This window comes from Coturnix japonica, chromosome 4 (assembly GCF_001577835.2).
Source record: "Coturnix japonica isolate 7356 chromosome 4, Coturnix japonica 2.1, whole genome shotgun sequence".
Taxonomy (NCBI): Eukaryota; Metazoa; Chordata; class Aves; order Galliformes; family Phasianidae; genus Coturnix; species Coturnix japonica.
The window spans coordinates 70181759-70207378 of NC_029519.1; the positions used below are offsets into that span (position 1 = coordinate 70181759).

At 38.0% G+C, this 25620-nt stretch overlaps 1 protein-coding gene across 3 annotated transcripts in view; it reads left to right on the forward strand.

The window, feature by feature from the left end:
• Positions 1-1873: 1873 nt before the first annotated feature.
• BOD1L1 (biorientation of chromosomes in cell division 1 like 1) overlaps positions 1874-25620 on the forward strand; it is a 36785-nt gene continuing 13038 nt past the window's right edge. For 2 of the 3 annotated variants that reach the window (XR_001555256.2, XR_001555257.2), the window contains exons 1-14: positions 1874-2473; positions 2777-2901; positions 4171-4361; positions 5491-6081; positions 6476-6625; positions 7865-8034; positions 9349-9472; positions 10298-10442; positions 11520-11595; positions 12389-18488; positions 20777-20844; positions 22042-22111; positions 24468-24511; positions 25426-25513. Coding sequence is in view for 1 of the 3 variants with exons in the window: in XM_015862662.2 (XP_015718148.1) it covers positions 2267-2473; positions 2777-2901; positions 4171-4361; positions 5491-6081; positions 6476-6625; positions 7865-8034; positions 9349-9472; positions 10298-10442; positions 11520-11595; positions 12389-18488; positions 20777-20844; positions 22042-22111; positions 24468-24511; positions 25426-25513 (8149 nt within the window). In the remaining 2 variants the exon portion in view is untranslated. The remainder of the gene's footprint in view (positions 2474-2776; positions 2902-4170; positions 4362-5490; positions 6082-6475; positions 6626-7864; positions 8035-9348; positions 9473-10297; positions 10443-11519; positions 11596-12388; positions 18489-20776; positions 20845-22041; positions 22112-24467; positions 24512-25425; positions 25514-25620) is intronic. The other variant, XM_015862662.2, reaches the window with a different exon arrangement.

The following is a 25620-nucleotide window of genomic DNA, read 5'->3' on the forward strand; positions in this document are numbered from 1 at the left end:
GGGAAAAGAAACACCACTAACCTTTCAGATACAGTAACAGTCAGAAGCTGAAAGCACTTTTACATCTTAAAGCTATATAAAAATGAGTTCATTTCTCTTTACCTCAGAGAAAACCTATTAGAAAATGTAGTTCATTGGAACGTGACAGAATTCTTTTTTTCAATCTTTAACCAGTCAACTTTCAACCAAATACAACAAAAAAAAGTGTTAGTTACTGAACATGAAAGCCTTAGTATTATTGTAGCACACTTCAGTTTATCTATTTGATTGGCCACTTTGAGGAGCTACAACGCGCCCTCTCCCGTGAACTAAACCGTCGCTGACTTCAATCACTCCATTCAATAATACACTTAAGCCACCAAGCTTCATCTTTTACACAGGCCTTGCTAGTCAGCACCACATGGGGGGAAAAAAGCGCTTATATGTGCTAGAACAAGTAAAAACATTAGTAACACTTGTGGAAAACATGGTTGTGAAGGCAGAAAAAGCATTTCAAGCGTGCTTTAGTAAACAGCAAGCAACTTATCAGAATGTTTTAATGCAAAAAGGATGACAGAATCATATCCTCCAGATTTGGAAGCCCAGGAATACTTTGCATGCCAAGACCACAGTCGCACTGGGGTAGCTATCACGTAGCATCACAGCTAAAGATACAGCGTGTGTCCTGGATATGTTTTTGTCATACAACCTGAGCACTTTATGCTACAGCTCAGATGAAGCCAGATTTACTTGGATGATGAAGCACAAAACTGGTACCATTTTTCTGCTGTTTCAAAACAGGTTGGACTAGACTGTGATTACTGGTAATGCTTGCAGATGTAACAGTTTACATTTTTTGTATTAAGTTCCCCACTTAACACTTGACACTTTTTTAACCGGAGATAATGATGAAATATACTGTTTATGCATCAGGGATGCACATTTTTACAACAAATCAGTTCAGCACTGAAGGCTCAGCGTTTCATTGTTCCATAATAAACAACACATGAGCTACACAGCAAAAGAAAATAAGCTTCACAAAATGGAGCAACAATGATAACACAGACGGTACAAAGCACAGACGTTACCACATATGTAGAAGATGAACTGAGCAATTCAGTTGGGGTGAATTCCTAGCTGGTGTTAGGCAGCTTTAGAGATTTTACTATCCAAGAATCTGCTCGGGTATTCCAGTCATTCCCGATGAAACCTGAATTCTTCTGAACAGCTCCCTCTTCTGTGTATGCTTATTTGTGAAAAGACTACAGAGATTACAGAGATCGTTTAATTATTGTTTTATTTTCAAGAGGCTGTTAGTTTCTGTTACAGCATCTTCCCAACCGATAGTGTACAGTTGGACCCAGACAACAACAAAAAAAATCCATCTTCATCTCGCATTTAGGATTAAAGTTCTGCAGTGCTGTGTTACTTAATCTGGTCAATAAAATATCTGGAAAGCCCGCAACGACAACTAAATTGTGCATAACCTGGGATGGTAGGAAACTCATAGCACAGAACAATCACATTAAACTGTTGAATCAATTAGAGCATGGACTGCTTTTTATAACAGTTTCAGACCAGTGGGCATAACCAAACCCTGTTAACCCAAAAATTCCTAAATCTCATTCACGGATTCTTGATTTCTACTATTTTCACGGCATTTGACACAGCTTGAGACAAAGACTGCAGCTATTCCAGGCTGCTATGTCTTGTATGCAAGTGATATGCTGTTCAGCCAAGCCTGCATCACTTGCGCTATTAAAAGCCTGTTGGATTTTCCTTTCTTTCACCGGAAGAATCAGCCCACAGGCCCCTCCCCGCGCCTGAGGGAGGAAGCGCTGGGCTCTACCCCCACCATGATGGCGGCCAGCGCAGGAAGGGGCGGGGATCAGGGCGGAGCAGCGAAGGCGCCGGCGGGGAGCGCGCAGCAGCGCGGCGGTGGACGGCAGGAACGACGGGATCCCTGCGGCCCCGCTGTGGCCCGTTCCCCGCCGCCAATGCCGCCGGATCGGGGCCTCGCAGCGCCGGGCCGCCGGCAGCCCCGCCCCGTCCGTCCCCTTAAAGGGCCCGCGGGTGCCTTGCGCGGCTTTGCCAGTGCTCGCCTCGCGCCGATGGCGCCGCTCTCGGCTGCGGCGCTGCTTCCCTTCTGGTCGCCTCTCGTTTCCTCCCTCCGTTCCCTTTCGTTTCCGGGGTCACAGCCGCCGCTCGGGAAGCAGCCCCATAGCGGGGCTCGGCAGGGACAGCCGGCCGCCGAGCTCCCCGCAGGCCGCGCCGCCCCGCCGTCCCCATGGCCAGCAACCCCCAGCCGCAGCCCCCGCCGCCGCCGCCCCCTCCGCCGCCTCCGCAGCAACAGCCGCCGTTGCCGGGTGCCGGGGCCGGCGCTGGGAGCGGTGCGACGGAGCCGGAGCTGGTCTCCATGATCGTCAGTCACCTCAAGAGCCAGGGGCTCTTCGACCAGTTTCGCCGAGACTGCTTGGCCGACGTGGATACCAAGGTGCGGGCGGCGCTGGGCCGGGCCGGGTGGGTGAGGGAGGTGAGGGGCGGCCGTTGGAGCTCGCGCCTCATCTCAGCTGTTAACGCGGGGCGAAGCTGAGGCCGCGTTCTCGGAGGGCGGCTGTTGGTGCTGAGCCGTTCCGGCAGCGAGCGTTAAATGCGTTACAGCCCTCGTTGGAAGCCGGGAACGGCTGCTGCCCTACGGCGGATCGCCGTGAGGCCTCCGGTTAACTCCAGCCGCCGAAGGGATGGCCGTTCGTCGTCCAACTGCTCTGTCCTCTTGTGCTTTGTTTTGTTCCCTCAGCCCGCCTATCAGAATTTGAGACAGCGCGTTGATAACTTTGTTTGCAACCATTTGGCCACTCATACCTGGAGCCCTCATCTCAACAAGAACCAGCTGAGAAATAACATTAGGCAGCAGGTTCTCAAGTAAGTGGTACTTCTGGGGTTTCTTTTGGAATACACTCTGTGACAGCTGACTGAGGCTGTAGGTCACTTGTAAGTTGCCTTCTAGACTTCTAGATCTAAGACTTATAGAGATAAGCCTTTTTATTTTTCTTTTTTTTTTTTTTTATTGAAGCAAACAGTGGTATTATTTCAATGAGTACACTTGTCATCAGCATTAGTCAGAGTTAGGCTTCACACGTTATATTGTCTGATGGGAGCTGAGCCAGTGATGGAAGGGTTGTTTCTGACTTGTGACATCCCAGCTCAGGATAACCTTTACTGTTTCTTAGTGAGAAATAAACACAGTTGAACAGTTGCTATTACCTGATTTTGAACTGAGGGTAATTAATAGAATTTGACATATAAAGCCCTGAAGAGTGCAAAGTGCAAATGCCCAAACACAAAAATGGATGTAAATCTGTCTAGAGGGAGAAAAGCTTTTGTGGGACTGCTCTTAAACCAAAATGATGTCAGTGCGCTTATCTAATGCCTGATTATTTCAGTAGTGTTTCATTAGCTTTACTTATTAAAGCGTAGTCATAAGAAGCATTGGGAAGTGTCTTTAAGTAGAGTGAGTTTTGTTGCTGAATTGGGTCATCCAAAGGATTTGTGAACAAATGTGTTCAGTTATGATTTAGTGACTTTTGGTAACTGGCACAGAGGATATGGGCATTTCTTTGACTAAGCAGGGGTGTCAAAAGACAATGTAGTCTTTTACAAACAGGGGCCTAGAGAAAACCCTATGATAAAAAGTTCTCTCTTGTCACAGATTTTGTTACTGAAGTTTAAAGGTGTTCTATAAAGCTATACAAGCTCTGAGTTGTCACAATGTATTGTGTGAAAAGTGAATTAGGATGATGATGGCTGATTAATCTGTTCCTCATGCTGTCCAAAATTTGTTTTATGCCATGGGAGTTAATAAGATCAGACTCTTAATTTATTTCCCCTCTCCTCCCCCCACAAATTATACTCTTACAGTTAGTAAACTTTTGTAAACATAACCAGTAATAACGTGTGGCTGTGGCTACACGCTGTTCTGTTGTGTCATTTCCATGCAATTGGATCACTTCATTTCTTAGACGACTTTTTAATTCATAAGGTGACAGCTGACTAAATACCTGTTCAGAAAACATTAGTGCTAAACACTTGAAGTGTTTAGGAGTGTTTGCATGGTATCTAAATGAACATACGTCATTAAGACGTTCTCCAAAAGTAATTTCCTTATTAAGTGTGAATGTAACTTTGTTCCAGGTCTGGAATGCTGGAAGCTGGAGTGGACAGAATTATTTCTCAGGTGGTGGATCCAAAGATCAACCACACATTCAGACCTCAGGTGGAAAAAGCTGTCCATGAATTTTTAGCAACACTGAATCACAAAGAAGAGGCAGGCCCCAGTACAGCTCCAAGTGAGGAGAAAACGGACACGTCTGTTGTAGTGCAAGGTATTCTACCTCTTCCATTAGCAGTCTACTATCAGAAGTTTGTTTCCTTTAAGAAAGACAATACTGACTGGGTTTGTTGCTCGCACAGAATCATTGGTATCCATATTGTGAAGCTGAGCTCCAGGCAGCATGCAATTGTACTTGTCTCTTGCTAGTTATAAAGTTAGAAGGCAAGAGAGATATAACTGCTTATCATTTTGTCACTTCTACTTGAAGGGATCAGTTTACTGTTGTAGGAAAGTTGGTCTCAGGCTCTGGCCCTGTAAAGTATCATATGATCAAATGAAACGTAGCTGTATGAGAAGAATGATTTGATTTTTTATGCTTAAGTAGATCAAAAGACATTATCTGAAGACGTTTGTCTTAATTCTGTCACTTTGTGCTAAGGTTCTCTCAGGAGCTTAAGTTCTTCTGCAAATCAGCTAATCCTTTGTTTATAAAGACATCACTTTATTTGTTTTTTATTTATGTTGCCCCGTGTCAGCTTCTAAAGGCTTTGGCAGGTATTTGTCCATTCTTTCCCTTCTTAAGAGACTCCACAGCAGTTCATCTACTTGTAACCAGACCCTTTATTTAAATCCTAGCTCTTTTCCTGTGGGGCCCGCTTCCTTTAAAGTAAGTGGGTTAACAAGCCAGCTGCAGCTCCCAATGCTAGTCCAGTTAACCCTTTCTCACTCATCTTCCAAATTCATTTTAAGAGAGTAGGAAAGTGATATGATATTTTGATGGCTCTGTTATTCTCTAGTCAGTACACTGAGTCCAGTTCTTATGTCATTTATGAAGGTACCAGTGGGAAGAGATGTAGAATTCTTGTGGCAGTATATTTCTGCCTAGCCTGCTGATGGTAAGGCCAAGCATCCTTCTCAGAGGCCATCCATGCTTTTTCTTGAAGATTGTAGCATCTTGTTCTATTATTTATTTATTTATTTAATAACTGAAATCTCTAGATGCAAAATTAGTGAAATATTTCGGTTAATCTTATTTATCTTAAATGGAGTAGTAATTCTTTTTTCTTTTGACTTTCTTAATGACATTGTCGTTCTAGCTAAAAGTCTACTTCCTTTCTAACATTACCATCATGGAAAATGAAAGAAATTAGCTTAAACTGTTTTCTTTCTTCCTGTTCAAGGTGTATCTACTACAACTCCTAGTGGCAATGTAGCTAGTGATGCAATGTCCATTTTGGAAACAATAACTTCTCTGAACCAAGAAGCAAGTGCTGCCAGGGCTTCAACAGAAAACTCAAGTTCCAAGAACAATGACAAAGCTGCAAAAAGACTGTTATCTCAGCAGAGTTTTGATGGTAGCACTGAGAAAAACATGGAAGACTTAACAGATAAAGAGAAAACAATTTCTGATCCTTCTGGAGAAGGAGCCGAAATGTTTGTAAAGTGTGAAGATTCAAATGAGCTTCCTTGCCAAAGTGAAGAAATAAAAAATTCAGCAAAGGATACCAGTAGTTCATCAGTTACAATTAAAGATACAAGTAAAGAAATACAACAGGATAGTGAAGATCAGAAGAATAAATTAGTAGATAAATGTGAAAAGAAACCGGAAGGTGATAGAAGAAAAGAAAAGAAAGAAAAACTTGATAAGAAGAAAAGTGATGATACTGCTAAGTCAAAAGAAGAGAAACACGTGAAAGAGTCAGAACCAGTGAAACAGTTGGTTCCAGAAAAAAATAGCAATAAACATAAAGCATCTGAAAGTACTAAAGAAGGTATGATATGGGCAATGCTCTTTTTCGTAAAATATGGATGTGTTTAAGTGTATTCAGGAGCTGAATTCGAAGTGTGTGTGGGAACATATCTTTTCCTGCTACTGACACAGTAGCCACAGTAGCTCATGGCTCATCTCCTTTCACTGAGGGACATGAATCAGGAAACGTAGATCTTTGATTACTGGTGTGTGCCTCCTTGGTTATGTATTATTGCAACAAGATCTCAGAGTTCCCACTCAACAGTTTAAGGTGTTGAAATCTTTTTTTCTTTTGCTATTTCTTAAGGCTTTGTTTTCAGTATTAAAATGAATTTATTTATTTATTCATTTTGTAAGAAAAGCTTCTCAAATACAATGTGCTGTATTATAACTTCTCTGTTTTTCTCCTCTGCAAGAACATACATCGATAGATTCAGATACGGATGTACTCAGTGACATCACTGTCAGCTCTGTCCATACTAGTGACCTTTCTTCCTTTGAAGAGGAAAGCGAAGAAGAACCTGTGATTTCTGACAGTACTGAAGAGGGGGAGATCACATCAGATGGTAAACCAATTAGATTGTTAATTGCAGTGGTAAAATTGCAAGAAATAATTTTACAACTCTTTTGTAATTTGAGTACATTTTCTAACAAATTTGATGTTTTGCAGTATTTTGTGTTGTACCTGTGATATTTTAAATGTGGACTGGTAGTATTTGTGCAGTCGTGAAGGACGAATAGGGGTATTTTGAGTATTATTTTTTTTTTGTAATGGTGTTATATATGCTAAATGTTCTGAATCTTATTTGTACTACAGTGTTAATAGAGAACAGAACCACTTAAGTGATAGATATGAGGCTTTGCAGTGAGATTTTTACCTTTGTTTTTGCCAGAAATGTAGCATAACATTGAAGTGATTTGTTAGTGATCCTGCAGCACTGGTTGTACTTGACTTTACTGACTTTATTTTCAGAGCTTTAGATTTGCTTGTATTTCCAAATTCTACATGTTTCTTCTGTGGTGGCCAAGGACTGATCTAGCTTTAAGAGTTGGGAAACATGAAACCCAGCCAGAGAACAGGTTTTATTTTTCAGTTTTCTTTGTCTTGAGCAGACCAGAGATTCTTAATGATTTCTGAGGATATTACTCTGAGGTTATCTTTTCTCCTGTAAAAATACACTGTAGAAGCACTCAATTTCTTGTATGTTCTCTGCCTTTGATGTTTCCTGTAAACATGACAGATTCCATGAAGTGAAAACAAGCCTGAAGTATGTTTCAAGGGTATGAATGCTTTGTATGGTATGAAGCCTAAGTGCTTTTGCACCATCTCTGATAATGCTGATAAATATAATCTATTTCTGTTTTACTCAAATAATATTACATTAGTGTAATCAAGCATGTTCTGTTTATGTATTTTCAGAGAACCTATCTTGTTTTAAGATTTTTAAATGGTGTACAAATTTTTGGTGTAGGAATGAAGCTTAGTTTAATACACAGCAGAATATTCTGACTCACACAGTGCCGAAAGTAGCTAAATACTGTAGCTACAAAGCAACACGATTTCAGGTACAAGGATTAAGCTCTTCATCATAATTTATTTTCCTTTTAACATCTTGAATTTTTTTTTAGCTCTGCAGTGTACTTAAATTCAAATACATCCCAGGTTTCAGTAATTTAGTGGTATTTTGAACTTCATGTTTTTGGGGAAAGTAATTTAAGTTTGGGGTGTCTCGTTCCTTCAAAAGTGATGTTGAAAGTACTGCCTTAATGTATTAATCTCTCTGTAAACTTAACTAACTTTTCAGATGAAGAGGAGAAGAACAATAAAAATAAGACAAAGCCTCATACTAATGAACTGAGTGATGGGAGAGCCAAGCCGGTTCGTCATGCATATGTTCGTAAGCCTTTTTTGTACTCCAAATACTTCAGCGATTCTGATGATGAACGAACTGTAGAGCAACGTCGCCAGTCCATTGTAAGTTTGAGTTTTGTTACTGCTCTCTGTCTTAACTTCTTAAACTTTCCAGCACCAAAATTTCACTACTTAATTGGCCTTGGTTTGCAAGGAGGATTTTAGTTTTGTTTTCTGTGTTACCTCTGTTCCTTCTTCAGGCTTTAACCAGTATTGTGTAATATAGAGCAATGCACTCCAGGGAAACACTCTACTGGGTATATAGTTAAAAAGTTTCCAGTGGAGGTAAAAACAAAACAAACAAACAAACAAAAATCATACAAACATTAATAAACCAAAAAAACAAAACAAAAAAAACAAAAACAGGCACCCACACATGATGGCCTTGACATCTTTGCCCTGACTCAAATGAGCAGTGTTATTGTATTAGAGAGTTTACAAAGTACGTACAAGCACACAGCTGTGTTTGATGTAATGATTCTTGCTTGAATCATTAAGTGTGAAGATTAGGAACTGCCACAGACACACCAAAAAGAAAACTCAAAACAAAAACATAAATAATGGTCCTCAGTGGTTTTAATATATGTAAAGAGAATTTAAGTGGAAGAAGTAGCCTTTATCTACCTATGGTCTGCCTTCAGTGTGGTATTGTGTAGTTTGGGCCAGGACTAATTACTTCAAGCTAATTCTCTATATAATTTCTTTACAAATGTATTTCTCACTGTCCCTGAAGTCAGTAGTTGTAATGTTTCTGCAGGCAGTGAGGAGAGATGTTTAAGTGTGTTTCCTATTGAAGAAAGGACACAAAACAGGAACCAGCAGTTCTTTAGAGCTTTCTCCTATGTCTGAATGCACATTCCTAGGAGAATAGCATTCTTTGACCCAAGCTAATGCTGGGTACTTAGGGGTGGTGAGTGAGATAAGGTCTGTATTTTGCTTATGCATTTAAGGTTCATAGAGCTGGAAAAAAAAAATGAAAATAGTAGTAGATCAGTCATACATACCTCTCTTTAATTATTTTATATCTGGGAAGAAAAAAAAAACTGCAAGGAAACACCTATAAGCTGTGGTTTCTTCTGCTTTTTTTCTTTTATGTAAATATTGTTATAAATTAGGTGTCTTCGTTGAAAAAATAGTTTTGGTCTCCATCTGCTGTGTTGAGCAGCAGTGCAACTCTATGGGACTCATCTAGTTTCACCTTACAGGAGTGCTAGAGGATTCTGCTTACTTCCACATAAATCATTCAAAGTACTGTTATTTTTTTTCTTTTTCTTTGCCTCAAACCAAAGTGTTCTGTTTTCTGTAGAATTTCTGTATATCTGTAGAATATTCTTTGACCTAATGATAAATTGTCTTTTCTTCCTTGTGTATCTCCAGGCCAAAGAAAAAGAAGAGAGACTCTTAAGAAGACGAATGAATAGAGAGAGACTTGAAGAGAAACGTAAACAGAAAACTGCAGAAAAAACAAAGTCCCTGAAAAGTGGAAGTCAAAATGCTAAAGGTATGAATATTTTAACCTTTTCTTTTTTTTTTTTTTTTTTTTTGCCTGTCGTGGTTTAACCTTGCAAGTGGCTTGCTTACTTCCTACTAAGTTGGAGGAAAGAATTGAGGGGGAAAAACTATCAAGGTAGAACTCACAGGCTGAGATAAAACTATATACTAATACATATATTGAGATAGAGATAGAGATAACAAGCGATGCACAAACAATTGCTTACCATCCCCTGATCAATGCCCAGCTTTCCTCCAAGCAGCAGAACAGAGAGAGAAAGATGAACTCCCACCCCTGTTAAAAACTTCTTTTGCTCGATGTTGTGTTGTATGGAACATCCCTTTGGCCAGTTCAAGTCAACTTTCTCAATTCTGTTCATTCTGAGCTCCCTAGGCCCTGTGCTGTGAATAGCCTTGACTCTGTACAACATTGTTTATCAGCTATTATCAACGTTAGTGTGTTATCAGTGTTGTTTTTCTCATAGAACCAAAACATAGCATCATACCAGGCACTCTGAAGAAAACAATTCTGTCCCAGCTGAAACTAAGATGATCTTATTTTAAGGGAAAATAGCTTACAGGATAAAGTGATTGACAATAGTTCTCTCTTCATTTCTCTTGAAAGTCCAATGTTTGAATAATCTGATTTCTGGTTTCAATATATGCATAATTGAATTGCTTGATTATCCATGGTTATATTGCTTGTATACATTATATGTAATACATTAGTATTCTTTGCTATTCTTTAGTACTATATACTGCTTTCAGTATTACTGCTTTAGCAATAAATGTAAGGACATACTTAATTATTTCACCATTTGTGTTTTTATTTCAGGAAAAAGTGGCTTGAACTTGGAAGAACAATCAACAAAAAGTCTCGAGTCAAAAGCTACTGGTACCAGCATTAAGGATGTGCTTAAAGAACAGAAATTCTTAGAAAAAAAAGTAGCCCTGAGCAGAAAAAGAAAAAGAGATTCAAGGTATTTGTGAATTTACTCAAAAGAAGTGAACTCTTAGAAATTCATTTTTGTAGATTAAGTAAATTTTCTTCAACTTTGCAGTTGGCTTTACTTATTTAAACAATTTCTTTCTAAGATATTTGGTTGGCTTTGTTACTAAGGAGTATAAAGTTATAGCTGCTTAATATACTGCAATTCAGCAGCCTTTGTGACTTTTTATGCACAGTATAGTAATGACAAGACATGAGAATGGACAGCTGTTAGATGTTCGTGCATCTAGTAGAAAAGAATGTGTGATGCATCTCTATTAACTTTCAGTTTTGGATCTGTCAGAGTTCCTAGTATATATTTGAGGTTTTGTATTCTATCATGCTTGTTTTGGTTTTGTTTTGTGTTGTTTGTTTTTTTTTTCAAGCTTTTCATTACTACATTTTCATTCACTTACTTTGTTTTCTTGACTTCATTAAGGAATAAGATTATTTTTAAAAATCAGATAGATAGTGTTGAAGGTAAGTAAATGCTTGTGTATGTATTTATAATTTGCACATACACGCACATTAAAAAAAAAAAATACATTGCACAGAGCAGCATAAGCTGGCATGTTGGAATGTACTCTGCAGTTGTCCCATAAGAATAACTTTATTTGCTGAATATTCAACTCACCCTGGTCTTTAATTTCATATTTTGTATTTGTACACTCATGCATATCTACATACATGTGTAGATACAGTAAATGAGCCACATTTCTGAAAGATAAATATATTTTCAATTTTCTCCCTCATAAATGGATAGCATTAGGTTTTGGTTTTTTTAAAACAAAAATCTAATATTTTTACGGTGACAACTGTAGTACTAGTATTGTCATACTGATGTTCTCTGCTTTAAAGCAGTGTTGCCCAGAGGACGTTTATGAAGCGAGTACACATAGTTTGGACAAGCTATATAGTTGAAAGTTTTGTAACCCATGTTCTGCTTTGGTATTTTAGTGTATATTTGTCTCATCTTCAGTTTTAGGAGTAGAGAGTTTACAAATTCTCAGTTTTCAGTTACTTTTTTTTTTTTTTTTTCCCTGATTGCTTGTCTGAATACCTGTTTCAGGCATGTTGAAGATAGTTGTAAAAAGAAATTCGAGCCATCTGAAGATGATTCTAAGGAAGTGCAAAAGACAAATGAGGTATGTGTCTCTTTTGGCTAGTAAAATTAATTTCAGAAAGGAACTACTATTATGATCTTTTTAATTGCAATAATATTTGTTTATAACAAACTGCATACAATACTGCAGCATTTGTTCTTATGAATTGTTCTTTTCCTGCTTTTAGTTGCTCTAACATTGCTAGAATTCAGAAAACAAAATTACGGTAAATATTGGGGTTGCGTTGTTTATGTATTTGGTGCTGAATCATTTTGTACTGGAAGGAGGGGATTTGAGCTGTAATGTGTAAAGCATATTGGACTTCATAAAGAGCAAGGGCTGTCTTACATGTAAAGACTTGATAAGCTCCTGGGAAGTTGTAACAATATAGTCTGACTAGTAAAAGAAAGAAGATTTTTAAGTTGAGTTTTTAGCAACAACATTATTGCCAAGAAAGTGATAAGCAGAAGTTTAACTAGAAGTCTAGAACTACCTCTTTTGAGTTTCTGGATTTTGTTTAAACATTGTAACAGATTTCTGAAGCAACTCAGGGAATATTTGAAATGGTTATTATCCATTTAAAGATCTATTTAAATTGTTTTAAAAGGAAAGGTCACTTTATGAAGAAGTCAAGCAGAATGTTAAATTCTGCTTCTTTTGGCTTTACTACAATAGCAATTAGTTGAAATAAGATTAGTTTTTCTCATCAGTTCTTATTACAATAAGTGGGTTCCCTACAGTATTGTTTTTAAAGTTAATTTGCCTTCAACAATTGTCAGTCATGTTGTAGAGGAACTCTAACATCTGCCTACATATATTTAACTTTATTTTGCAGACTTCTGAAAAAAGTTCTTCAAAAGAATTAAAGCATAACCTTATCAAAACGGAAACCTCTAAACCACTTAGAAGACTGTCAGAATCAGTACATTCAGCTGAGGAAAACAAAACTGATTCTAAAGTGGAAAAAGAACATAAAAGAAAAATCTCCACCTCTCTTTATACTGAAGGAACCCAACAGGACATTGAAACAAAGGACCCAAAAAGACAACTGGAAAGAGCAGAAGCCAATACAGATGAGCTACAGAAGCAGAAAACTGTATTTAAAAATGAAAAACATCCCAAAAAAGATAGTGACACAGAAATGCAACATATGAGAAATGCTGCCAGAAAAGAAGCCAAGTCTTACAGAGATAGAAATGAAAAGGAAGTAACAGCATTAGAGGATAAACTTTCTTTAAAGCACAAATGCAAAGGAGATAGTATTCATAAATCAGTTGAAGATGTTGAACTCCATTCTTCTGAGAAAAATTTGAAAGGAGAGGATGGTGCTCAGAAACATAATCAACAAGTCAAGATTTCATCAGATGACAAATCTGAACGAAAAAGTAAACACCGAAGCGAACGGAAAATATCAGTAACTGGAAAAGATGGAAAAGGTATTTCTGATTCCACTTTAAAAGCTGAGGAGTTACTTCGTAAGGAAAATAAAAAAGACAGGCATCTCTCAACAGAAAAATCAAGAGCAGAATACAAGTCCAAAAGGTCTCTGAGTGATTCTAGGCCACAGAAGGATTCTGTAAGTGCCTCAAAGCAACTTGCTTCTGCATCGCACAAGAGAAGTGAAAGTTACTCAGAAGAAAAACATGAATTGAAATCAACTAACTCTGACAGTAACTTGAAACAAGAAGATGGTGTTCACAGAGACAGACGAAGATCTAAGAGCCTTGCAGAAGACAAAATGTTATTGAAGTCGAAGTCAAAGAGTCATAGTAAACAACTGAAAGCATCTGAGACAGAATTACAGGAGAATGTAATGAAACAAGATACTGGTCAGAAACTGGACAAAGATAAGAACATGGAAGAGAATGATGCGGATAAACAACACAATTCCAAAAATGAAGATAAAATATCTGAAGGGAGTGGTGCTGATTTTGAGCTTGAGAGTGGAATGCAATCAACTCAGGGATCACAAAAAGACTCCAGTCACAGAGTTAAGTTACACTCTGGAGAAAGAGGATCTGTAAAAGAGAAATGTAGAGGTGATAAAGATTTAAGTAACTCCAAACTAGAAAGAAAGTTCTCTGCTGAAGGTCACAAAAGCAGAAGCATAAAGCACAGTAACAAGGAAATAAAGAAAAAAGAAGCATGTGCCAAAGTGGAGGATAAAGATATAAAGGAAATGGATGGTGGACATGAAAAAGTAATGGGTGTCACAGTGGCAGTGGATAAAAAACAGAGTAAAAAGGTATCCTGTGAAAACAGAAAAGGCAGTGTATCAAACCACAATTTGCCCGGAGAAGAAAAGCAATCAGTTGGTGTAACTATAAGCAGCTCTCTTCCAGTCCCTCAAAAATCAAATATGAATAGTGATGACTTGTGTTCTGGTCATGAGGGAGAGATGATGGAACTTGATTCGGATGAAACAAAAGTACAAGAAGAATCCATAATGGAAGGAAAAAGTATTCTAAATTCAGTCCAAGCCACAGATGCCAAACGCATGGTAAAAGAAAAAATCTCTTCTGCAAGTAAGGAGTTAAAACACAGCTTGGCAGATCTAGAAGCTTCTGAATCAAAGCTTGTGGCTGCAGTTGAAAAAGCGAATAAACAAGAAGATATCCCCAATAAGCAAGTTGGTGCCTTAGATGCTTTATCCAAACAAACATCAATAGACCAAGGACTCTGTAAAGAAGGAGCTTATAAAGTGGGTGCTGTATCTGGAAAAAGTCATAGAGTCTTACTGAATGCTCCCAGTAAGGATCGAACTTCAGAAGACAGCAGAAAACCAAAGAATTTTAAAACTGTGATAAACTCTAATTCAGATAATGTTTCAGTAGCAATTAAGTCTCCCAGAGGAGATGCTGCTGATCGAAAGTCCATGGGTATGGATATCTCTGACTTTACACATTCTTTGAATAGTATGTCTAGTACATCTAAAGAGGAATGTTCAGATGGGACTTCTTTGTTTGAAGATGGTGCAGCTTCAAAGAATGATGCAACACAGGTTGTATACATGGAACAAGAAGATAGTGTAGTGTTGAATTCTGTTATGGAAGGTGGTGATGACAACACTAAGACAAACAATACAGGAAAAGATAATGAGGCACCCCATCCTGATGAGCAAGCAATGGAGAACAGTGCAGCTGGCTCACCTATTCAAGATTATGACAAAACATCAAAATTTGAAAGCAGTCCAAGAAGTGAGGTGAAAATAAAAGAGGAAAGCTTGAAGTCTGGTGTGACTGAAGACTGTGGACATGTACCAACAGGAGAACTTCTAAAAAAACTGAAAAAGAAAGGAAAAGAGCGATTGAATACAGATTCCACAAAGGGAGAAAGAAGCAAAATTATGGATAATGTGAAACAGAATGAGACACGTGATACTTGTGTGATACAATCTTCCTCTGTATTAGCATCTAAAGGAAATCCTGAAGAAATAGTCAAAGACTCTGTTCCAGCTACTGGGCAGGAAGGGAATAGTAGCGTAGAAGATAAAAATGAAAGCAGTCCTGTAGGTACCAGTGCAGGAAGCAGTAAATTTAGTTTGTTGTACAGCAGTGTGCAAACAATTCCAGCCACTGTGATAGGTACTAGCACAGAAAAGATTGAGAGCACTGTAATGGCCTCTAGTACAGGAGAAGAAAGAGCTGAAGGTGCATCATGTTCTGAAAAGGGAAGTGATGCTACAACCACTTGCTCAGAAGAAGAAAGTGAGATGGCATTAATCTGCACAAGCATAGAAGCTGATGAAGGTTTCACATCAGGCGTATGGGTAAAAAGTGGTGAGGGGAATAGTTTAATTACAGGAACAGATATTGGTGAGTGTACAGTTACAGCAGCAGAAGAAGGTGGTGGCAGTGTTGTTACTGAAGGATTAGCAGAAAGTGAAAGCTTTCTAACAAGTACAAAAGAAGAAAATGACGACTGCACTGTGGTTGATGCAGAAGAAAGTGGTAAGGATTCAGTCAATGAAAGTGGAGTAGAAGGTAGTGTGAATAGTGCTGGAGCAGAAGAAAAAGATGATGCTGTAACTAGTGCGGGCTCTGAAGAGAAGCGAAAGACCTTGATTCGTGGAGGTGCAGGCAAATTAGAAAGTTCTGTGTCCTGCTTAGGTGAAGTGGAGAGTGATGGTGCTGTAACTAGTGCAGGTACAGAATCAGGTGAAGGATCAACAAGTGGTGACAGTTCAGGTGAATTTAGGGGCAATATGAGAGCTGGCCAAGTAAAAGAACACGAAAGTACAGTGACTTGTACAGGTGCAGAAGAAAGAGATCGTAACGTCATAATGTGTTCTGTAACTGGTACAGATGCCCAGGGAGAAGGTTCTGTAAGTGGGGCGTGTATTGCAGTGGTCACAAATGACAATGCCGCAACTGGAACTACTGGTGACAAATGTGAGGATGCTATAAATGGTGAAAGTACAGTGACCAGCACAGGCATAACTCCAGAAGATGATGCTGAAATTTCAGTTGTCTGTACAGGACTAGAAGACAGCAATGAAGGTTTTGCCGTTTGTTTAGATACTGAAAAATGTGAAAGTGCAATGGACAGCACAGGGACAAAGGAGGAAGCTAGTATCACGATAGTCAGCATTGGTCCCTGTGATGATGAAGATTTTGTGACTAGCACAGGCTCAAAAGAAGAGGATGAAGAAGGTGAGGATATTGTGACCAGTACTGGAAGGGGAAATGAAGAAATTGAGCATGCTTCTACTTGTACAGGATCGGAAGGTGAAAATACACTAATCTGTATAGGTGCAGAAGAAGGTGAAAGTTCCATTATCTGCATAGTTGCTGAACAAATGGAAGCTGAGTCAGGACCGCCTGGCACGAATATAAATAAGCTTGCCATTGACAGCATGACAGATGCAGAGAAAGAAGCTAATTGTGGCACAGACTGCAAGAGTGCTAAAGGGATAGCTGAAAGCAGTGTAACCAGTGCAAGTGCTGATGATGAGGATGCTGTGGCTGCATGCATAGAAGAACACGAAGGTACCTTGATTCCCTTAGATGCTGAGGACTCTGAAGGTCCCATGACTAGCGCTATGACTCTGCAAGATAGAGATCAGCCCGGTGCTGAAGAGCATGAGAATGCCATGACCTTTGGCAGCAGAGAACATGATGTCTCTATAAGTAGTGCCATTCCAAAGGAAGATGAGAATTCTCTTATTTCTGCTGACAGTGAGGAAAAAATTAAAGGAGATATCATCTCTACCAGTACAGTAGAAGGAAGTGATGCTCCCTTATATTCAGCTATAGATGATGAGGAAGGTTCACTTACTTTTGCAAGAGCAAATGAAAGTGGGGAAAATTCTATGATCTCAGTTGATGCTGAAGGCACAGAGGAGCCCATGCCCAGCACAGCTACAGAATTTAAAGAGAGTGTGCTTTCTTTTAGCAGTAAACAGGACAAAGATGAATGCACCATGATTTCCACTAGTATTGTAGAAGAATTTGAAGCTCCTATGTCTAGTGCCACTATTGAATATGATGGTCAGCTCCCCTCTGTGAAAACGAAAAAAATAAATGAAAGTACCGTGGTTTCTATAGGTACAGAAATATATGATATTCCCATGCCCAGTGCATCCAGTGCAGGAGATGATGAAAGTCACACGACTGCTAGCAATAGAGAAGAAAAAGATGAGTGTGCTATGATTTCCACAAGTGTTGTGGAAGAACAAGTAATCCTGATGTCAGGTGAAGTCACAGAGGAGACAATTCAACATATCTCAGAAACGGAGTCTAAAAATGAAACTGTAATGATCTCTACAAGTACAGCAGAATGTTTTGAAACTCCTATGCCTAGTGCAGCTGTACAAGATGAAAATAAACTCACTACTTCGGAAACAGAAGGGAGATATGAAGCTGCTGTGATTACCACAAGTATGACAGAAGAATGTGAAATAGTCCTGATAAGTGCAGCACCGCAAGCTGAGGGTCAGCTCCTTGTAGCAGAAGGAGATGAAGAGGATATCTCTCCAAATGCATCAGAAGAATGTAAGATTGTGGAGACCACAGCTTCTGTAGATGAACAGTTTGAACTAGCTGCTTTCAATACAGATGCAAGAGGCGAAGGTTCTGTGATTTTTGTGGGAGAATGTGGAGGTCCTGTTCTGAGGGTTGCCACCAACAGTGAAGAACAGGATGATGCTTCAAGTATAGGAGATAAAGAAGAAGGGGCAGTGATTGCTCTGAGCACAATGGAAGAATGTGATAGTCTCTTCACATTTACTGTCATAGAAGAAAGTCAACTTGATGCTGAGAGTTCAGAAGTAAAAGACAAAAATGAGGAAGTTTTTAATACTGCTAACCAAATTGAATGCATCCTATCAACTGCGGGCCCAGAAAAAAGCAGTAATTCTTTGCTTGTCATTGATCAAGAGAATGAGACCCATGAAAGTGTTGTGAGGGGAGCATCAGAAGCATCTCAGATGACTGTAGACAGTGAAATCACAGAAGCAGATGAAAATTCAGTCAATATAATGAACGTAGATGAAGCCCTTTGTGTGGAGATTAGTACAGAGTCTGCTCTGAGCCCAAGTCCTTCCTCAGAGGTAAATGAGGATGATGAGCAAGCTGAAGGTGTGTTGCATGAGGATGTTACATCAGAACTCTCTTGCATCATTTCAGAAGCATCAGTAGAGAGCGAAACATTAAGGGGTATAAACTGTAACTCAAATGTACTTTTAGAAAATGAGTTTTCTGAAATAAGGACTCCACCGCCAGGGGAACAGACTCCTTCTTTAGTTTCAGCAAGTGAATTAACTGTAAATAACCACAGTGAAGAGACCATAGAAGCAGAATTGGAGGAGGAAAGTGACTGTCCTGTATTGCACGTGGAAGAGCTACGTGGCAGCGATGGTAAAATGAACTCGGTCAAAATAGATGATACAGGGATTGAAGTTACTTTTCAGAAAAATAGTAATACCTTGAATTCAGGTAAGGATTTCTGTGGGGTTTCGTTCTCTCTTGAGTTTATAGATGTCTTTAATAAATGCTTTTTACCATGACTAGAATTATCAATAACTTATGCTGTTCAGATATACCAGACTTTTTTGTAGTTTGCAAAGTATTTGCTAGTTTAATTATGAATTGATGAAAAATAGTTAAGCATGTAATTCTGTCAGTATCAGTGTGACTGAAGAAATTAGTATCTGATGTGTGTTGGAAGAAATGTTATTAGAATGCAGAAAGTTTATTAAAATGTATCAACTTAAAATTATAAGCTAATATGTTGTTTGCAAGAGGTAATTGTCATGGAGTTATAAATAGGTTTTGTTACCAATGTTCAGAAATATAAAAATACTTTTATAGGAAGGAGGATGTATTTTAATTAGGCATATGTTCAGCATTTTAAAAATGGCAACTTTGTAGTGATCTGTGGAGATCAAGAATGACCATCCTTAATTTTAACTGCAGATTTTCTCAGATATTTAGATTCAGTCTCTTTATAGAAACACAGAATTGCTTAGGTTGGAGGGAACCTTGTATATCATATAGTTCCAACTCACTCTGCTATGGGCTGGGTTGCCACCAACCGCATCAGACTGTCCAGTGCCCCATCTGACCTGGCCTTGAACACTTTCAGAGATGGAGCATCCACAGCCTCTCTGGGCATCCTCTTCCAGTGCCTTACCACCCTCTGAGTTTAAAAAAAAAAACAAGCACTTCTTCCTAATATCTAACCTAAGTCTCTGTTTTACTTTAAAGCTGTTCCCCCTTGTCCTGTCATTATCCAACTGTGTAACAAGTTGGTTCTCCTGGTTGTAAGCTCTCACTTCAAGTACTGGAAGGCCACAGTGAGATCTGCCTGGAGCCTTCCCTTCTCCAAGCTAAACAAGTCTGACTCCTTCAACCTGACTTTATAGGAGAGGTGCTCCAGCCCTTTCATCATCTTTGTGGCCCTCCTCTGGACCCAGTCCAACAACTCCACATCCTTCCTGTACTGGGGGCCCCAGACTTGGGCATGCTTACACTGAACTCTTAGACTGAATTTTCTGAATTCTTTTCTTGGCAATACACTAGTACGCTTGAAATAGCCATCCTTAATGTTAATAGAGGAATTGGGCAATGATCCTAAATAAACAAATATTTTAGGTTAACTATGAGTTTAGATCTCTATTATAGATACAGTACTTGTGATAGCATGTGGCACTGAGAATGTGATGGCACTAAGAACATCACGTTTTATTTCTAGTTCTGTTTTTCTCAGAAGCTTATTATTTCAAGTGAATTTGCATGGTTGCAAGTTCCTTAAAATACTACATAGTGAGCATTCTTCTGTTTTCAGCCTTTCTTATTCTCCAGATTGACTGCAACACCAGGTTTAGGAAATAATAAATTCTTTAAAGATCAAGTTCATTGTAAATTTTGGAGAAATTAAATGGTAGAAAAATCAGTAGAGAAATGGTCCTGTCTTTGTGTACACCGATGGGAATGGACTGCTGTTCAAATATTTATTTTAAAATGCTTTTCCTTTTAATGTTTGACTTTGCTGTTGTTTCAAATATGCACTAAAATTTTATGGTGTGAGTTTGGGTCTAGTTTCTCAAGGGTTGGTTTTATTCTCTAGTTGCCTTTGTTTATAAAATAGGTGCCCAAAATAGCTGTATAAATCATACGAAGTTTGTGTCTGCATGGCTTGTTTTTCAGATGTTAAAAGTGTGCAGTTCCTGCATGGAATTAAATGGGTGGGGTTTTAAGATTTTGTGAAACAGCCATCACTGACAGGAGGTACTGAGTCTATGGAAGCTGGATAATTTCAGTGGTTCTGGTTTTAGAGCTTATGGGTTTAATCCTAATCATCACTTAAAGAAAAAATATAATTCTTAGCACTGACTTGTACCTGTATTCATTAATACAGTGGTAATTTGCTATTTATAATTGGGTCAGAAAATCTGTTGATGTTTTCAAAGGAAAAGCAAGAAAAATAAAAGCGAAGTCAGAAGTAAGCTGGTAAATCCTGACAGCCTATATTCACTAGTCTTCTTGTATTTAAGGAAAACAGAAGTATGTTCTTGTAAATGCTGAGTTTTGTTTTGTTTTTGAACTGGTTTGCTGCAGATAAACTTGCTGTAGTTTCCATTGCCTACAAGATGAGGCTGTCTTTGCATGCTATACTTGTGAGATGATGCTAAAGGATAGTGTCCTACTGTAGCTGAATACAGTACTGAGCTAAATACAGTGTAATGTAATCGAATAATTTCAACGTGTTTGTATTTCATTAGGCAATAATGGAGCTTTACCAAAGTTGGCAGAAGAACCAGAATTTGAAACTAACTTGAGAACTGAAGAGGTATTGATGATATTTTGAATTTCTTCACTGTTTCTTCTATGGTTTTAATTTCTAAGATTACTTAATTTCTGAGATTACTACTAAACCTTTTAATTCTGTTCAATAAGAACTGCATTTCAAAACTTAGAGTCATTTGTTCAGAACTTTCAGCTGTATTCTTTTATATAGCTGTCGTTGAAGTTATGTGATGTCCATATTATTCTGTGGTGGAACCATTTTCCTTCCTTAGCTGTGTTTCCTTCCATGACAGTGATATCCAAAATTGTTTTTCATTAGAACTAATTATACTGTACACATACGTGTTATATTACTTGTAAAATAGTTACATATGCCTTAACACTTATGTTTGGCGGTCACTAGTTCAGTGTTTTGAAGTGATATACAACAAAATGAATAGAAGTGCACGTTTCACCTGCTTCAGAGTATGGTTCAGGAACTCACAAGCATCTCTAATAGGGCTGCCTGGGGCTTGCGTAGGGATACTATCTTTAGCTTCAGGGCAGACCACCTGAGTTTTTCTGAATCACAGTTTCAGTGTCTGAAACGCATTTCAGGAAAACTCGAGTCATCTTTGATCTAGTGGCATTTATTGATTTGAGGTACCCCTTGCAAATGGCTTTACTATTTGCTAGCATAAGGTAGTCCTGCAGTCAGTACGGTCATATTCGCATGGCATTGTGTCTGAGTTTACAGTGTCTAGACTTAACATAATGCTACATGGAGTTAAGTATATTTATCCATGCATTTTCATGATAAAGCTGATTTACAGCTTGAATTAAAAAGAGAAGGGGGGGGAAAAAAAGGCACAAGTTGGGAAGGCTTCACTATACTTTGTTATACTTTCCAGTTGCATGTTTTTCTGTGTATGTGAATGTTTCTATGATACTTATAATGACTGGAACACCTTTCAGTGTTTTGCATCTTGAATTCCTGTGGTTTCTCTTGAGATCTGTTAAACTAATCTGTTCTTACTGTACCAGCTTTAACTCTGAAGTCAAGCTCATGGTATTACATTGTTCCACAGTAACATGACTAATTTTTGTCAGTGTGTTATTAATGTTTGTATTACTATCTTAAGAATGCTTTTGAAGACTTATACATCATAAAACAATAGCCATTATTACATGAGGGAGGGTAATGAAATATATTTGAACTAGATGCCTGTCATATTTTTGTTTCCTTTCATCTTGTGTTTAGCCACCACGGCCTGAAAATCCAAAAAGTGAAGAAGTATGTGTGGATCTTCGTATTAAAGAACTACAAAAAGGTAATTCTATGAATCTATTTCTAGATTCGATAAATACTTTTTCTAAAGAGACTGAAGCAAAGCCTCCAGAAACCTTTGTGGAAAGGCTTCTAGGAGTTCATGTTGCTTTGGGACTCGTGTGCCTTTGTATTTGGTTTGCAAGAAGGAGGGAGATTAATATATCTTCTACTAGGAAGCATTAAAAGAAAGGTGAAAAGCATTTAGTATTTTAAAAAAATAAAGCAGGCTGCTAATGTTTTATTTGATATTAAAAAATATTTGAGGGAGGAAGAAGGAAGTTTCCTCAGATGACATATAGAAACTTCCCAAAGAGTGACTTGCTTCTTTCTGAACTTAGCATGTCCTTGTTTCTTGTGCTGTTAGAGGTGTTTTGGGGATGTGACAAAAGTAAGTTGTATATGAGCAAGTCAGAATTAACAAGAAGATTTTTCTTTACGTATTTACTTGTTGCTGTTGTTCTGTCTGGCTCTCCAGAAGATGAAAGTGTTTCTGGTCACCTACTGAAGTTTGAAGAGTAATTATAGGAAGTTAGTTTCCTAGCTAGAAGTCTCAGTCAACTCTAGGTCTTTACTCAGTAACTCCTTTTCAATGCATAATGTTATTCTTAAATGGGGGAAGAAAAAACCGTCCTTCCCAGAAGTACATTATTTTAAAATGTGTTGCAGTTGTTTGGCTTTCTTATTAAAGCAGAAACAAACCCATGCTTTGTTCCCATCTTGATGGATTCTGTGCTCCAGATGCTTTATAAAGATGTTTACAACACTACCAGATGAGAGCTAATCTTCAGTTGGTGGAGTAACAAGCAGAACTAAAATGAATTCCAGGAGGTACCGACAGTACTGCTGTATAGAGTCCAAAGAGCTGAAAGATGCATTTCCTCTTACAGAATGTTGTTGAAAGCATAAATTGAAAGGACACGCTGTAAATCTCACTTGTAAATTTTTACACATATACCAAAATAATTGTATACCAAATGGGGAACAAACTGAGTAAGGTGATACATGTGTTGTGTCGAGTTTTAGATTCCTTTAGATTTGTTCCAAGGGCCTGAAAAACTGTGCCACTTTATATCATGCAGTCATGCAGCAGACAATACTTACATTTTAAAATGTGCAAATCAAACTGGCTGTGATAATCTTGTTCCACATGAAATGTTTAACAAAAATCCATTTGTTGTGTAAATCATCTTGGTTATGACACACACAAAAGAGTAGTGCTTTGTAGCCCTTCATAGTTTTTTTTTCTTCTACCATACAATAATCTTTATACATACCATCATACACACACACACACATATACATGTATTTATATATATGGCCCAACATACGTAAAAGGAAGTTGTTTAAAAGACAAATGTGTGTCCTGTCATGAGTATGAACAGCAGACACAGTAGTTTAGTAGTCCAAGATTCCTTGGAATGTAAACAAATCATTGCTGTTTGAGTGGGTAGGATCTAGCTCTTCATTTGATGCTGCTTTAAAAATTGGAAGGTATTGTGCAGCTATACTGTATAGCTGTGCATAATCGTTCCTAAAACATGAAGATTTAAGAAATCAGCTAGATGTTATATAATGCTGTATATACAAGTGTTTCCATTGTATTGTAGGTTTGTGTTTGCATTGCAACTGAAAGAAAAAGTGTTTGGACTGTTTTAGCAGCTGTATAAAGTAAAAATGTGAATCAGATATAAAGGATTTGCAGAGCCTTATAGAACAACCTTTTTGTTTGTTTGTTTGTACTTACATGGAATAGCTTTAAAAAATGCAGAGGATTCATTACTATCAATAATTTATAATTATTTTCCAGATTCATGTGGTATGTAAGGGTTTTATTAAAGCTGTTTTATTAAATGCAGTTTTAGTATAATAGAGCCTAGAAATCCAGCAACTTCTGTGTGCACTGTATCATTGAAGTCTCTGCTACAGTTATGTAAGCATCAGCTCTCTGCCAAGCCCAGTCTTACAGCTTAGTTTTCAGCATATTTTGCTTCATCCTATGATTTAGCATTTAGATTTGTGATGGACAAAATTCTGGCTTAAACAAGTGCCAGAACTAAATGTGAAATTTCAGAGTTGCAAGGTATATCGAAGGTCACAGTATCCTGATTGACTGTTTTAGCTTTGACGTGATTCTCAGCTATTCCATGCTTTGGAAAACCATATTCTTTGGTTTTTAAGTTTGTCAGATGTGGTTAAGGAGGCGATTAATGTGCTTGGATGAATCATATTTCCAGTAATGAAAATAAGTTGTGTAGTTTCAGGTCCTTAATAACCCTTTCAGAGAGGTGAAATAGGAAATACTGCCATACTTTCCTATTACTGAACATTTCTGATTTTTTTTTAATTATTTTTAATAGATTCACTGCAGAAGAATAGTGCTAAAGATGGAGAAACTATTCACGTAAGATTTATTCAATTTACTGTTATGCTGCTTTTATCTTGCTTGCATTTACTTCTATTTACATGAAATATTCTTTAAAAGAAAATACTGTTTCTTGTATAAGCAGAGCCTATATATATATTGAGACTGTGCAGTTGTGTACATTGATGCTCAATTACTCTTGAATTTAGTAAATAAATCTTGTCTTATTTAACAGTCTACGACAATCTCATGATTGTTAGCTAATAGAAAAGCTTAATTGTCCTCCTTGAGAACAGAGGACAAAAAATAGGGATTATACTGGGGACTTGAGTAAGAACTAGAGAGCTGTTCTTCTGATGCAATCCACTGCAATCTTACAAGAACATGGAGCCTGTAATGATAATAAGGATGATTAGGAAAGTTAAAATATCAAGTTCTTAGGGAGCAGAAACAAGATATTGAATACAGATAAGAAGAAAAAAAAAGTTTCATTTATTTAACTTGGATTGTAACTTATTAATTATATGGATATTAAATTTGCCATATTCCATTGCTGGTTGGTTCTGTTTTGGTTCTAGTAAGGCGTCAGTTTTGATCCTGCACATAGGAGAGTGTCGTTATTTTAAATCTGAAAATATTTGATGTAAATTGCTATGATACATTGCTTTGACAGCACATGGTTGGATGCCTAATTAAAAGCTAAGCCTTTTTTCATTAAAAAGATTAATTAAAAGATCTGAAAATGTGACAAGTCAGAAGTTCTTTCATGATAATAGTAACATTTTTAGAGCTCTGTGAGCAAGCTACTTTTATAATGCCACTGCCTTCCATTTTGGTACCTGTTTTATTTAAAAGTAGCTAGTAACAGTAACTTTTTCCCTTCTGTGTTTATAAACTTAATGGTGGAGAGGGGGGAAGGTGAGGAGTTACATTTCTTTGTATTTTATTCAAAGGTGGAAAACCTGGACAGCCAAATAACTGAGGAGCATCAATCTAGAGTAACAGAATGTACAACTTCAGGAATGAAGGATGAAGAAAAAAGTAAGTGATACAGAGTTACACAAATACGTGTAAAGCCTTACTGCTGCAAAAGAAAGTCCTGCTGTGATCAGTACATACGTCTGTTTTGGAGGAAAGAGTAGAGTGAG